The 15,534-nt window shown below is 62.1% G+C and overlaps 1 protein-coding gene across 1 annotated transcript in view; it reads right to left on the bottom strand.

Annotated features, from left to right (window-relative positions):
- Nucleotides 1–8,281, bottom strand: part of Sdc3 (syndecan 3) — a 32,952-nt gene extending 24,671 nt beyond the window's left edge. Inside the window, exon 1 of the mRNA XM_047526147.1 lies at nucleotides 8,156–8,281. Within this exon, the coding sequence (XP_047382103.1) occupies nucleotides 8,156–8,281 (126 nt within the window). The remainder of the gene's footprint in view (nucleotides 1–8,155) is intronic.
- Nucleotides 8,282–15,534: the final 7,253 nt, after the last annotated feature.

Below are 15,534 nucleotides of genomic sequence, written 5' to 3'. Positions count from 1 at the left end.
TGTGCCACTTACCGGCTCTGTGACCTTGGATAAGTCACTTCACCTCTCTGTTGCCATCTCCTCTTTTATAAAAGCAAGATAACGCTGGCATCTCTCCCACATGGCCGCTGTGAGAACTGAGTTTTTGGACACGTTTGGTCAAGTGACTCCACCCCTTTTATAGACTGACACCCTGCCTGCTGGACACCAAGCGCCTTGGTTTGGACTCAGCACCCAACTTGTGAGGCCAGGCTGAGGACCTGGGGTTCAGTCACTCAGCCACACAACCTGGGGTACAGGCCAGGCCCCAGGGGGTGCCCTATGTGTCCCTCTTACGTGCCCACAGCTCTCCTCCCCACCCGGAAGTCACTGCTTTAGACCACGCTCGGCTCCTGAGACCCTGGGGCCCTTCCCACCCTGAGTCTCAGCTCCCCAGCACCTCTGCCCAGCAGCGTGCAACCGTCCCCCAAGGCCCAGCACCAAGGCCGCCTCCACTGCGGGGCTGCCCTGAGTCACCAGAGGCAAAACCAACCCCCCACACCCCCACCCCCTCCCTCGCCCAAGAGGACGCTTCCTTCATCTCACCTTGGGACCTTGGAACCACGCTGAGCCCGCTGAGCTCTGAGTGCTTAGCACAGGCCAGACCCCCAGGGGCACCGGGCCAGCAGCAGGGTGGGGACAGGGCCCAGGGGCTGAACTCCCCCCACAGTACTCCTCCCTGACCCAGGAAACCAAACTCAAGGCCCCGGCCTCTGGGGGCCTCGATGTGATGGATCAGGCTCCAAGAGTCAGGGAGAGAGGCAGGCCCTTCCCCACCCCCACCCCCGGCCCAAGAGGGTGGCCTCCATCTCCCCAGGACCGCGGGCCTGGGCTTCCTCCTGGGTCACTCTCCGCCAGGCCCCATCCTCGATGGCCTTGAGTCTTTTTGATAATCCCTCAAATGTGAAGGCTGGGATGGTCCCCGAGTCACTCCATCCAATCTCCCCATTTCACAGATTAGAAGTGGAGGCCCAGAGAGGGAGACCTGCTCAGCAGAAGCATGATCATGAAAATAAAGGCGACCACCCAGTAGCAGCCTCCTTTTAGCCAGCAGTCGACTAGCGAGCCAGCTCTCCTTCCCCAGCACTGCCCTGCCGCAGCCCCACTTGACGGAGGAGGAAAGAGCAGTGGCCAGGGGACTCTGGGCCCGGGTCCCACCAGCGCCCCGCCTCCCAGGCCTCTGGGTCCCCAGCTGCGCCTCAGGAGCGAGATGAGCAGCGACTGAGGTGAAGCAATGTGAACCCCGCTGCTCCCGGCAGGCACATTCGCCTCCCTGACACAGGAGCAGCTGGGGGGCAGCACCCACGCGGGATCAACCGCGGGCACCCCAGCCCGGCAGCAGCCCGGCCTGAGTCAGGGCAGCAAGAAGACAGGAGACCAACACGGGAACCCACACGCCGCGCCCCGGAGAGGACACTGCTGTGGGTCCCCGGGCACCCCGAGAGCCCAGGCGCCAACAGCCCTGTCCCCAGCCCTTCGAGAGCCTTGCCTACTCGGTCCCCACATGCCTCCTGGTGCCTGCCCCGTGCCAGGGAGGAGGACAGGTCTAATGGGCCACCCGCAGCCCCTGGTGCCAGCAACTGAACTGGCAATCAGTTTGCAGCAATTAGGGTCCCCAGGTCCCGCTGGTGAGGGATTATAAATCACTCTCGTTAAAGCCTGGGCTGGTGAGTGGACGGGGCGGGATGGACGGGTCTGCCTGGTCCTGCGGGGGTGCAGGAAGCCCGGGGGAGCCTGCGACAGCCCAGAATGAGGATGAAGGCCCTCATCGGCACTGTGCCCAGCCCAGCCCACCCCAGAAAACCCTGGCCCTAGCGTGTGTATGATGACAAAATCAGCGACAAGCAGACCAAACTCCTGAGTAGGGAGGGGCAGGTGAAGGGCAGGCTCCACCGCTTCCGGCCGTGTGAGCTCTGGCAGGCGGCTTAACGCCTCTGAGTCTTCTACGTGAGGGGACATGTGAGGGCAGCTGAAGACTCTGAGAAGACCTGGACCTGGGGTGAGATCCAGGCCCTCAGCTGTGGGACGGCAGGGTGTGCAGGAGGCCACCCCTCCAGGGCCTTCCTGAGGCTCAACATAAACATCAGCAGCCACCTACCTGGCCAGGGATGGGGGATAAGCAGAACACGGCCAAGGCGCTCCCTGGCTGGAAAGCAAGTGGAAAGCACCCAGCACCACTGGCCCGGGTTCCCCGAGGTCCAATCCTCGGCCTCCAGTCTGGACCACAAGGCTGCCCAGCGGCTCTGGAGAACCAAACTCTCTGTAGACTTAGCACCCAAAGGCTCTGGAAAATGCTTCCTCCAATCTGCCCTAAGTCCTGCCAGCTCCCATCAGGAGTTCGGCCCGAGTGCTCCTCTCAGGGGAGTCCCCAGCCCAGGGTCTGCTTCAGATCCTCCACGGTCACTTGAACTCGGTCCCCACACTCTCCAAGGGCAAACACTAGCTCCTGCCTCTGCAGAACGAGTCCTCAGCAAGACCAAGAGGCGGGCAGAGGTGCGAGCCAAGCAGGCGCGAGGAGGAAAGCGGCCGAGCGGCCAGCCGGACTTACCTTTTTGCTTATTACTTCACATTACTAATCCCCACAACCCCGAGGCCCCATTTTAAAGAAAAGATTGACGCCCAGAGGGGTTAAGTGAACTTGCCAAGGTCACAGAGCAAGAAACTGAAAGAACCCGGATTTCTACCCCAGGCTAATCGACTCCACACCTGGCTCCTCCTACTTCAAGTTGCACCCTTAGGCGCGGTGGCACCAAAACAGACCCGGCACCAAGGCCTGAGTGACTGGGACGGGGGCTGGGAAGAAGGCAAGCCTCGGGCAGCATCTGCCCTGCCCTCTGCCCTCGCAGCCAGGTAGGAAAGGAGCCAGATCGCGCACTGCCTCCCCCTCCCCACGGCTGGGCCCTCAGCCGCGGCCAGCCGCTCAGACTCCCCCTGTAATCACCGCTTCCTGTTTGGCGCTCAGACTGGGCCTGGTCGGTGGGGGAGGGGAGCGGCCACCCCTCTAACCAGGGTCTGCTCTGGAGGGAGGGGGCCGGAAGTGAAGTCTCCCCGGCCTCCTGGAGTCTTGGGAGACCAGGAGTCAGGGCAAGTGGGGACAGGGCGGGGGTGGGGGCGGTCCTGTATGTGGGAGAATGTTCCAGGGGACAGAGGTCTGAAGGGGCCAGCAAGACCAGCCAGGTGGTCCAGGACCAGCCCAGCTCCTGCTAGCCGGGTGTTGGGAGGGATGGCGGGAGCCAGAGGCTGGGCTAGGGGCAGCTCCCAGCTCCCGCCACCCTGCCCCCGAGACACAAAATCACAGGCTCCAAGAAGCTGGGCCGGAGCCCAGAGCCACAGTCCCTCTGTCCTGGCCAGACGCGGTTGGCCCCGCCTGGGCACTCAGACCGCAGGCCTGCCCCAGGCAGCCCCCTGGCGCCTCCCAGCCTTGGACGGAGCAGGACTCTGCCAGCCTCCCGTTCCTCCACCCCCTGCACAGGAGCACACCCTCACCGTCCTGGCTCCCTCCTTTCCCTCCTTCCTTCATCCCCTTCATTCATTCACCCATCTGAACCACTCAGTTATGGGCCAGGTTGGGCAGGGGCGCACGCGGAGGCGGAGGCAGGAGGATCGCAAGTTCAAGGCCAGCCTTGGCAACTTAGGGAGTAAAAACTAATAATAAAAAGCTCAGGGGTAGCGTCCCTGGGTTCAGCCCCCACTACAGTAAAACAATTCGTTAATTAATTCTGGGCCAGGCACTGAGCGGCCCCTGGGAGGCCAGTGAGAGCGCCCCAGGAAGCTCCAGGTCTGTCAAGAAGGCACTGCTGACACCCCGGCTGCAAGACCCTGAGGAGCCTGGCCTCAGCCTCACTGCGGGCTGCAGTCGGAGGCGCAGTGGGCCAGCACTCAGGGAACGGCGCGGGGACACGGTGTCAGCTCTGCACAACTCCCTATATCAGCGGGGACTGAGAGCAGCCTGGTCACCACTGGGGTGGCAGCCAGCACATATCCAGGGCGAGGGTGGATGGTTAGACCCCTCTCGGCCTGAGATCCCAAACACTGCCCCTCTGCTGCCTGAGCACGTGGCCCCGACGGGAGCCCGCCTCCCACACGATCTTGTCAACAGCTCTTCAGTTTATAGGACTCGTCCCCCACCCATCTCCGAGGACTCTGAGTGACCACTTTCACAGAGGGCAGACCCTTGTGAGGACAAAGGCCCTGGGCAAGCCCCTTCCCCCACTCGCAACTCAAGACAGCGCCACAGACCTCCCAGACCACGCGAGAACTAAGTAAGAAGAGATTGGCGCAGCCCTGCTGGGAACAGCACTTGGTGAACAGCGAGGACAGGCACTCAGAGCCCAGCTCCTCCCACCTCACGGATTGCAGGTGGAGAGGCCCCAGAGGGGTGAAGTAAGATGCCCAACAAGGCACAGCGAGAGGGCATGGACTTAGTTCTGCAGCCCAGTCCCACCAGCCTGCCAGGCCCTAGCTCTGCTACTTTTGAGCAGTGTGACTCTGAGTGAATCACTTCACTTCTCTGGGCCTCAGATTCCTGACCTGTAAAACAGAGGTTCTAATAATTCCTACTCCGAAGATGCTCAAAAGGACTAAGTAGCCAAAATGCACACAGAGCCCCGTGGCCAGGCTCTCCTGTCTCTACCTGCTATTTCTATTGTCAAGCCTCCAGGTGTGGCCCTGCCCCCAACCACGCCCCCGGCCCCCAGGCTGGGGGTAGAGAATTTACGGCCTCCCATGGCCAGCTGGCTCCAGCCTTCGGGAACCCCTCCAAAGCCCCTTGAACGGGGCCGCCCCTTTCCCTTGGGCGGCAGGACAACTCTCCCCATGCCACTGCTGCCCAAGCCCAGAGTGGCCCCAACCACCTGGCTACCGCTTGGGGCCACCCAGGGACCCAGGCCCCATCCGGGAGGTGGGAGGAGCCATCTGCTTTCAAAAGGCCACACGCTCTCTTCTGCAGCAGAGCTCCCCCCACCCCCCGCCACACCAGGGACCCCAAGAAACCTGCCAGTTGGCAGCTGGAGGCCTACACTGCTCCCCAGAGGGCAGGCGGCACCAGGTTCAGGCTCCAGCTGCCATGAGAACAGCTCACCCCTCACTCACAAGGGTCCCTGGAGGTCAAGTATTTGTCCCCAGCTGACAGATAAGAAGGCAGAGAGTCAGGGAAGGCTACTGCTTGCTCCAGGGCATGTGATAACCACTTTCAGACTGAGTTCAAAAGCACCTCCTCCAGGAAGCCCTCCCGGGCCTCTCCAGGCTCCCTCCTGGGAAGGCTTGTCCCCCGAGATGTAGCCAGTCTCCTCAAGGGGCTCATTTCCTCACTGCAGCCTCCCTGAGGCTGACACTGTTCCCGACCCCACTCCCCAAATCACACAGCTGGTCCACCCCCGAGCCCTGCGGCCTGGGGAGTCAACGGTCTGCAGATCCCTGCGGTGTCGCTGTGTTCACCCCCAGCTGCTGGAAGGGAAGGATGTTCCCCCGGGGCCTGGCCTTCCCCTTCTACAGTGAGGACCATCTGGCCCTGGCAACCCCAGGCTCACAGCCAGAGTGGCCTGGAGCTGTAGGGGCAGGAGCGGGCGGGAACAGGGCCCCTGCCTTGAAAGTGGGGGCCACACAGTCACCCATCTTCCCTCCTCACCCCAGTCCCTAGCCCAACCCCGGAATGGCAACTCTAGGAGAGAGCAAGAAGCCTGAGGCAGGCGCGGCCGAGGCTGGCCCTGCACTCTCCCACTCCACAGAGGCGGAAGCCGAGGCGCAGAGAAGTTAAGCAACTTTCACAAGGTCACACAGCCAACCACTGAGTTCCGGCACGGAGAGTGTCCAAAACAGACAAAGTGACACCTAAGATCCCTTCAAGACCTGGACCTTTGAAAGACCGCATTCCTAAAGCTGCATTTCCAAGCTCCCTTCTCCAAGCCATTGCAGGCAGAGACAGTGGAGCAGCAGAAGGTGGCTCTGGAAGCAGAGGATCCTCAGAAGGTCACCTGGCGGTCCAGGGGAGAGGACACACCAGGGAGATGCCACGAACGCATCCCACCCTCACATACATGCAGGTGGACCCTCAGCCACCTTTCCTCCCAGCTCCACCCAGCCAGGACCGCGTGATGCCCTCCGAAGACCTCACCCTCGGCCACCTGGCTGGGCTCTCCTGGTCTCACAGCCTCACCTGCTTCTGAGGGCAGCACCCTGCCCACCAGGCACCGCCCATTAACCCTTTGCTTCCCAGGCCAGCAGAGGCACAAGAGGAGTGCCGGCCTTCCTCATGGAGAGACACCAGGTCCCCGCCCACCCCCGCTGCAGCCCCTGCTCGCCCTCAGCCAGGCCAGCACGGGAGCCCGGGCTAGACCCTGGGGCAGAGGGTTGCTGGATTCAGGGGCACCCGCCTTGTCACGATCCTACAGGGCTGCACATCCTTCCGCGCTCTCGGTCCTTCCTTTCGCCACCTGAGCCTTGTTTTACGGCTGAGGAGCAGGTGCCAGCCGGGGAAGTGACTTGCCCAGCCCCGGGTTCCACCAGGCCTCCTAGTCTCTGGCACTTTGTCCTGAGCCCTCTGTCACTCACTTACACACCAAGGTCTCCAGGGCTCCTTCGGGGTCTGCACGCATGCCAGCTGTTCTCCCTCTGAGGAGGGTGCTGTCAACCCCATTCCACAGAGGGGAAACCCGAGGTTGAGCAGCGGGACGACTTGCCAAGATCACACCGTGAACAGGTGGCAGCATTGGGAATTTGACCCAGGACCGCAATTCCCAGATCTTTGATTTTTAAGGATTCTCGAAATGGAGCTAAGAAAGTGTCCCCAGTGGCTAGGGCAGGCCAGGGGGCTATCCCTCCTAGAGACCTCGTCCCCTCAACCTCCAGGGGAACTGGAGATGAGGCACAGGGCCAGTCGCCTTGTGGGTGCCCTCGCCCCAGCGGACAGCCCCCAGATGGGGAAGGCTGATGAGGAGCCTACTGGTCCAGGAAGCCCCTGCAGTGTCCCTCACTGGACAGACTGGCTACTGAGGCTGAAGAGGGAAGGCTGGGCAGGGGACCGCCTGCCAGGCCCAGTTCCTTCTTAGCCTGGGGGATGGGGGCCAGGGCAGCACTGTTCCTAGAACTGACCAAGAGGCTGGCCCTAAAAATCCCAGCTCACCCTGCGCCCCACCCCAATCTGGACAAGTGCCACAAAACTCACTTGGGACCTGGGTCCCTCCAAGGGGAGATGTGGTTCCTCCTCCCTCCAACCTCTTCTTCCTGCTCCCCTGATGGAGCTGGGACCAAGTGCAACCCCACAGCTGCTGCAGTCACTCAAAGGGACATTCAGGGGTCATCTCCCACACACCTCTACCTGCACACATGTGGCCCCCTCAAGGGTCCCTGCCCCATGCTTCGGTCCCCCATGCAGCTGCACACACACCCTCTGACCGCGGAGCACACGCCCACCAGAGGTCTCTCCGCTCTGGACCCCTGGGCTCCTGCAGGCACACATGGCCACCGTCCTAGTGGCCCAGGCATAACTGGTGCACACCGCGCACAATGGGTCACCCTCACTCAACCGCCCACAGGGGGCATGGTGGCATCCGCACATGGAGCGGACACATCCTTCCCACGCGCACACCCCACAGGTCCCAGGGCTCCTCTCTGGGGTGGCCCGGCTGCACACACACTGGGTCACCCTCATTCACCCCCTCAGGTCACCTTCACCAAGTCACCCTCCCCCGCCCCCTCGGGAGTCCCCACTGCCCTACTGGTGGCTTGGGGGAGGCGACCTGGGAGAAGCCGCACGCACGCCCTCCCCCAGCCGAGGAATTGCCCGGCTCCCGAAAGTGGCGGCGGACTGGGCACACCCACGGGGACCGGCCGCCTCTCGGCCCCAGACACACCCAGCCCCGCGACCCCCGCCGGCCACCGGGCCCTAGCGGTGCCTCTCCGGCCGCGGCGGGGACCCCGCTCCGCCCGCGGGGAGGCGGTTCGACTGGTCGCCAGGGTGGCGGGGACCTGCGGCGACCCGCGCTCCCGCCGGGGCCTCCCCGGGGAGGGTCCCACGGGAAGGGGACGGGCCCCAGGCGGCGGCGCGGGGCCGAGGCGGGCGCGGGGCGGTGGGGGAGGGGCTGCGGGCGGCGGCCCGGGCGGGGGTCGGGGGTCCCGGCGGGACCCGCGCGTCACTCACCCCCGCGGCGCGCCCGGCCAGTAGCAGCAGCAGCAGCGGCGGCAGGAGCAGCCCGCGGGCCCCGGGCGCGGCCGCGGCCCCGTTCCCGGCTGCGGCCCCGGCGCGGTGCGGCGGCCCCGGCTTCATGGCGGCGGCGCCTTTGTTCCGGCGCTGGCGGCGGTGGCGCGGCTCGTCGGGCTCCGGCTCGGGGCCGGCTCCCGCTCCGGCTCCGGCTCCGGCTCCGGCTCCGCCTCGCTCGCGGCTCCGCGCCCACAGCGGCCGCGCCCGCAGGAAGCGTGCGCCGCCGCCGCCACCGGGCCGCCCCCAGCGCGGCGGGCGGGGCGGGCTGTGCGCGGTGCGCGCGGGTGCGCGGTGCGCGCGTAGTGTGCGCGCCCGGCTGCGACCCCCGCCTGCCCGGCGGGTGCAGCAGGCTCGGCCCAAGGCTGCAGGACCCGGTCCCGCCGGACGCACCCCGGCCCGGGCGGGAGGGCGGAACGCGAGCACCCCGCGGACTTGGCCAGGGCGCCCGCCGCTCCTTCTGAGGCCCGAGGGCGTGGATCGCGTGTGGATCAGCACCCAGCAGCCTCCTTGAGGGCTCCATTCATTCCAGGACTCCACATTCGCCCCCACGGCCCAGCCAGCCTAGGAATGGGCCAGAGATCACCCACGACCCCGACCTTCATGTCCTCAGAATGTGGATGGCTGTGTGGCCTCAGAGTAGGCCTGACCCTCTCTGGGCCTCAATTCCCCCAGACCACCATGCAATGGTGTGGGGTGTTGACTGGGGCCCTGTCTCTATGGGTCTGCAGAGGAGAACCAGAGTAGCAGGTTTCCCAGGCAAGCACCCCAGAATGAGACTCAGATTCCTCACAGAGATTGGAGATCTCTCCCTCCAGGCGAGAGCAAAGGACAGTTCTGATGACACCCCACCCTGGCCCTCTTGTTAAGCACTTCTCTCTGTTGCTTCCTTCTCCATCCCCGTCTGACTCACCACAGCTCTACCTACTTGTTTGAGTCCCCACTGGCCCCTGAGCTCAGGAGAGCAGGTCTGGGTCTGCTGCAGTTAGTCACTGCTGACCCCAACACCAGCCTGGCCTGCCTTGCAGTGGGTTCTCAAGACCAGTCTGCAGAATTCCAGGAATCCCATCGACTGGAGGCTGATACAGGAGGATAGTAAATTTGAGGTCAGCTTCAGCAACTCAGCCAAGGCCCTGAGCAACTCGGTGAGGCCCTATCTCAAATGAAAAATAAAATGGGCTGGGGGTGTGGCCCAGTGGTTAAGCGCCCTGGGTCCGGTCCCTGGAACCAGAGAAACCGACAAATTTGCAGAATCAATGCGTTCGTTTCTCTTCCAACCAACTCACCCCACACAGGTGCTTCAGGGAGAGAGGGGAGGGAGGTCTAAACTCTCCTTAAGCCCTGAGCACATGCCCTTGACCAAGCACTTTCCTTGGATTATCTCAAGTCAGCCTCTCAGGACCTCCGTGAGGTCGGTACTGTTGATATGGCCACTTCTTCAATGAGGAAACTGAGGCACACAGAGAAAAGGTGGTTTGCTGATTCCGGTGGGGTGACTTTCGCCCTCAGACGCTCTCTTCTCTGGCCCCTGGGGTCCTGCACCCAGTTCAGGGCCTGCTGTCAGGAAAAAGGTGGTTGCTGTCGGAAGGGGCGTGGGTATAGCTCAGAGGCAGAGCCCCTGCCTAGCACGCCCCAGGCCCTGGGTTCCGACCTACACTGAAAACCCACAAACAAAAAACACCTCCACACTGGAGCCATATCCCGGAGGAGAGGATAGTGGAGCAGACGGGGCGGGCCTGGAAGAACAGACAACGGGGAGTAGCCGTGGCCCAGCCTCGCATGTCAGGGGCTTGCCCCGCAGGGCCCTTGGGAGGAAGTACAGAAGACAAAGGTCAGCTCAACATAACGTAGAGATGTGTTAAAGGGGTCCCCTGAGACGGGGAGGGGGTAAGTCCGGTCCCTAAAGGTTGTGTGAGACCAGACTAGCTGTCCTTTGGCAGACATCCTGCAGACAGAGGGAGACTTTTCAACTTTGTGATTCAAAATCCCTAGGACACCAGACCCCGTGGCCGTCATTACAGCCACTGAGGAGGCCGAGACAGGAGGATCACAAGTTCAAGGCTAGCCTCGGCATCTCAGTCGAGACCCTGTCTCAAAATAAATGTTGAAAGAACTGGGGATGTGGCGTAGTGGTAAAGCACCCCTGGGCTCAATCACCAGTACTCGCCCCAGCCCAGAAAAATTCCTAGGAATTCTGAGACCCCAACCTCTAGAAATCCCATTCCCAAAGCTTTCGGAATTGAGACCATCCCCTTGGGGGGATGCATGGGGAAAGGTCGGTGGACCCCATGGGTGTGGAGTTGGTCTTAGTTGAGGCAGCACAGCTTGGAGCTGGAGGGCTCTGGCTCTGGGTTGGTCGGTACTGGGTTCAAATCCCACTTTGGATGTAGCTTTCCCTGCCCGAGCCTGCTTCCCAACTGCAGCGCGGGGTTCACAGACTCATTCAGCAAATAAAAATGGAGCCCCTGCTGTGCCAGGTCGGGCCCACAGACTTGTGAGGATCATACGGGCTCTGTCCCGCCTCGGGCCGGGGCTCCAACAGAGGGGCCGCGGTGCCCTTATAAAGGACGGGACCCAGACGTGGACATAAAGTGACCTTCCAGAGAGGCTGTGAAGACCAGCACAACGGTTGGCACTGAGGGGCTCCCCAAGGACCAGCGGGCCCAGAGTGGGGGTCAGGGGGAGCCAGATGCCAGCTTGGTGCAAGGAAGGACTCCTGAGGGTGTGGACCGGGCCACAGGTGGCGGTAACTGTGGGGAGAGGGGTGAGAGCCCTGTCTTGGGAGGTAAGCAGGACAGAGTGGCCAGCAGGGAGGCCCGCGGGCTCCATGTGGAGCGCCGGCAGGGCGCGTGGCCCTCCTCCAGCAGGCCTCTTCCCGACACGCTGGAGAAGCGCGCAGGCCTGTGGAGAATCTTTGGCCAGGCCAGGAGCGCCACCTGCTGCTCCTCCAAGACACTGTGGCATCCAGGACAGGTCAGAGTCGCCCGGGGCCTTACCCAGCTCCCCAGCTGGGGCTCCCGGGCTCCTGGGCTCCCAGGTACACACATCCCCTGCCCTCAAGCACAGTGCACCCTTACCACCCCGTGCACTGGGCCACATCCCGCTGGCTCAGAACCTCCATCCACAGTGACACTACACCCCACAGGCATCTGGTACTGCCCCTCCCAGCACACTTGGTTCCTCAAATTCCCATTTTCTCCCCTGGAAACCCTTCCTGACACCCTTGGGGTGAGCTGGTCCTGGTCTGGCAGCACCCTGATCACACCCATCCTGCATCCCTACCGTGCTTCCAGTTTCTACTGTCTGTCTCAGCTGGAACTGAGAGAACCCCCAATGGACAAGAGCTCAAGTACAGCTGATCACAAGCCAGGCACTGCTTTAGGACACACACATGACTTCATCCCCATTCTCCAGATGGGAAACCAAGGCCTAGGGAGGTGGGGAGACAAGCCCAAGACTCCACAACTGGCAAATGAGGTCAAGATTTCGACCCAGGCTCTTAGCAGTGACGCTGTAACATCAGGTCCGGGTCAGGGCTGCCCAGGCCAGGGTGGGGGGCTGACCAGGGCTCAGGGACCTCCAGCTGAGTGGGTGGGGCTGGCTCTGTGGAACCTGAGCAGACAGGTTTGAGGGGACCACAAACACGAAATTGGGAATAGGGCCTCTGGAGGGGAGCGTGGTGATGAGGAGAGCCGGGTTGTGGCCCTGTCCACTCTACAGCCACTCTGCCTCCGAACGGAAGCCTGCGGCCCGGCCAGGGCCAGCAAGGTCGGAGCGCTGGCAGGAAGAGGCTCCACCACCCGGAGGAGTCCAGGAAGGCTTCACGGAGGCGGCCACATCCCCCCCCCCCCCGGCCGTCCTGCTCCGAAGTGCTGACGGGTGGCCAGCCCAGTGTGGGAGGTCCAGGGTGCCAGCTGAGGCTTCGTCCTGATGTCACGTGTGGGTGACTCCAGGACTGCTCAGGGACACCGCCCACCACGACTTGGGAGGGACAGAGCGTGCAGAGCCTCATCCTGCTGTCCCCCGCCACCTCCGTCACCTGCCCATTTCACAAGTGAGGAGAGTGAGGCCTCAGGAGGGGCAGGGACTGGCCCCAGGTCACGCCATCGGTGGCAGAGCCGGGGCCCTCGCTCTCCTAGACCTGCTCCCCCGGGGTTCTCAGGAACCCCCGAGAGGACCCCCTGCACCAAGACCCCATGACGCACAGAGCACGTTCTGGCCGGATCGGGAGCGGTTGGGGCAGCCTGGGCCAGGAGCACGCCAACCCTGGCCGGGGAGCAGCCAGACCTGGGGGTGGGCGAACGCTCCTTCCCGTTCCTGGGAATAAATTGCACATTTAGAGTCATTTTCCTGGAAGAAAAATAAACTTCCTAAAAATACGTGTTCCTTCTCACCTCCTCTGGGCGGAGCAGCCCAGCTGCCAGCCGAGGGCGGGCGCGGGGGAGCCGGCCACCCTCTGGCGCCGTGCTGGAGACCCTTTTCTCTCTTTTTTTTTGTACTGGGGACTGAACCCTGTGGCATGTTGCCACTGAGCCGCAGCCCCAGTCGTTTTGGGGCTTTTATTATCTTGAGACGGGATCCCACTGAGAGGCTGAGGCCGGCCTCGCGCTTGGTATCCTGCCTCCACCTCCCGGCGGGCGCCGCTGTGCCTGGCCGTCATGGAGGTCCGGGGCACGTCTTGGGGTCAGGGTCTGTCTGTCTGCAAGATTCCAGGAGCGCAGCCCCGCAGCGAGCTGGCAGCAGTGGTGCGGCTGCGGGCAGGCCTGGCCCGGCACCGAGGGAGCTCACCCGGGAGGCACGGAGCGACTCCGACCCACAGAATGTCCCTGCTCTGTCCCTTGCCCCGCCTGTGTGCCCCCGGCAGGTACTTTCCCTGCCTAGGCAGAGGAGGAGGCAGAAGCTGCGGCACCTCTGGGGGACTGTGGTTCCCTGGGAGTCGCTGGGGAGGCCACTGGGCTCTGAGGAGCACCGGGGGGTCTCCAGGGACCCAGGCCTCAGCTGGAGGGCAGGTGTGAGCAGCCGCCCTCTGGGGCCGCCCAGGCTGCAGTCAGTCTCTCCTGCTGTGTAACAAGTCGCCCCAAACAGGGATTTAGACGACCACAGACTTTCACTGTCTGGTGCAGCTTCTGTGCGTCAGGAAGTCGGGAGACGCCAGGGTGGCGGCTGTGGTTTGGGAAGTCTCGCCGGAGTCCACAGTGACGACTCAGTCAGGGCTCAGCCTCCGGGAAGCAGGTGAGACTGGCAAGTTAATCCTGACCAGCAGGGTCTCACCACAGGGCTTCATGAATGTCCCCAGGGGAGGCAGAGGTCACAGTGTCGTGGGTGACCTGGCCTCGGAAGTCACACTCCACCCCTTGGCAAGATCCTGCTGTCTCTGTGGTCACACCCAGTCCTTCCGACTCCGCAGAGGTGAGAATATCAGAGACAGGCTTCTCCGGTGACTGGCTTCTGCCTTGGAGAAGGCACTAGGTACTGCACCCACCTCCTGGTGCCCCAGTTTGGAGGATAAATTTGTCACCCTAGTGAAAATTCCAAGAGCCCCAACAGGGAAAAATCAGAGACGATGATCATCATCTCTGGCTGTGTGCCCAGCCCCGAGCCCAGGGCCTCCAACGTGCCTTGTAAAGAACTGTTGTCACCCCTCTTTACAAATAAGAGGAATAAGAAGTCAGGCGACCTACAAAGGTTACACGGGACCAGTTGGAGGTAGAATTTGAAGCCATCGGTCATGAGAAGACTTGGAGGTGTCGGTTGAGAATGTTACAAGCCAGAGCTGTGGCCCCAGGAGGCCTGGAGACCCTGGGCAGCTCTCAGAGGGGTTGCACTCCTTGGCCCCACCTGTCAACCCCACACCAGCCCTGGGAGAGAGGCAGGATTGGGCTAAACTAATACTTCTGATTGAGGCCCAGAGAGGTCTGAGATGGGCCAGGAGTAACACAGCATATCAGGCACAACCTCCCATTCCCACCCAGGGGGCCTAGCCCTGTGCGCTCTCGAGGGGCAGGAAGGGATGAAGGAGGGGAAAAGCTTAGTTTCAGGTAGATGCCAGACCTTTGCTGGCCTCTACTCTCTGGGCAAGCCTCCTGACAATGCCCCTGAGCCCTGGAGTAGCGGTCCCCCACTTAGACCCCTGAGCCCTGAGCCCCGGGCCCCCTTGATGCTTGCTCTGGGAGGCAGCTCCCTCGTGTGGCTACAGTGGGTAAGTACAGAGGGTCTCAGGTCCCCTCCCTCCGGCAACCAGAAGGCAGCTACTGCTGGGGCGGGCGGCGGGGGGCTGCAAAAACAAGCGGGCTGTGAACAGAGCCCTGGACGGGGCGTCTGGAGGCCACAGATGAAATCCTCACCTGGTTATTGACTCGCATGGCGCTCGATCTCAAATTTCTCATCTGTACAAAGGACGAAACATCAACCACCTACTCCCTAAGGCTTTCTCAAGGACCAAGGAACCACCAACATGAAGGTGCTTGGTCAGGGGCTATGATCACATAACAGGACTCTGGAAGAGACACCAGGGACGCAGGTGGCGGCAGTCCCAGGCAGGCTCCGTGAAGCTCTGGCTGCAGCAACAGGGGCTCTCCCAGGGGAGCTGAAAAGAGCCACAGACCTGGAGCTGTCTGAACCCGAGACCTGCAGAAGCCAGAACGACCTCTCCCCCACACCTCTGAGCTGGGGGTAACCACAGTCTTTGCAGGGTTGCTGCAAGAACAGTCAGAACACGTGGGATGACCACCCAGGTGCTCGGCGGCTGGTTCCCAATAAAAGGATTGCTTTGTCCATCAAAACCTGTGCACAGATATTGGGTGAGTGAGGTTCCAGAAAAATGAGAGCACACTCTCATTTCCTACTGAAGGCTGTGTCGCCCTGGCTTGCAAACTGCTTGTTGAAATTTGCTTCCAACAAAACGGGTCTGGGTGACAGATAACCATTCCTTTATTATTCCAACATACTGGGCACTGTTCAGAGTGACCTAATTTAATCCTCACGACCAGCTCTGCACATTAAGTACTACTATGCCCTCGCCTTAGAAAGAAACTGGGTCTCAGGAGCAGCCAGGTGAAAAGGGTAGTTGGGACTAAACCTCAAATTTAATCCTGGCGCTGAAGCTCCCCAGGCCTCAGAGACAATAAAAGGAGGTGGCAGCAGTCACACCTCTCACCTAGATCCCTGCTTCGCTGCCACTAAAACAAAACGTTTCACTAAAAGCTGAAAGAGACTCAAAGAAGACAGAAAAACCAAAGCTGGTCAAAAGCTGGAGTACAAAGAACAAGCATCAACAGGCCAGGAGAGAAAGACCACCATATCAGCGCCGGACAGGCTGGCCC

Source organism: Sciurus carolinensis, chromosome 1 (assembly GCF_902686445.1).
Source record: "Sciurus carolinensis chromosome 1, mSciCar1.2, whole genome shotgun sequence".
NCBI lineage: Eukaryota > Metazoa > Chordata > Mammalia > Rodentia > Sciuridae > Sciurus > Sciurus carolinensis.
This window is presented reverse-complemented; position numbering and strand designations above follow the sequence as displayed.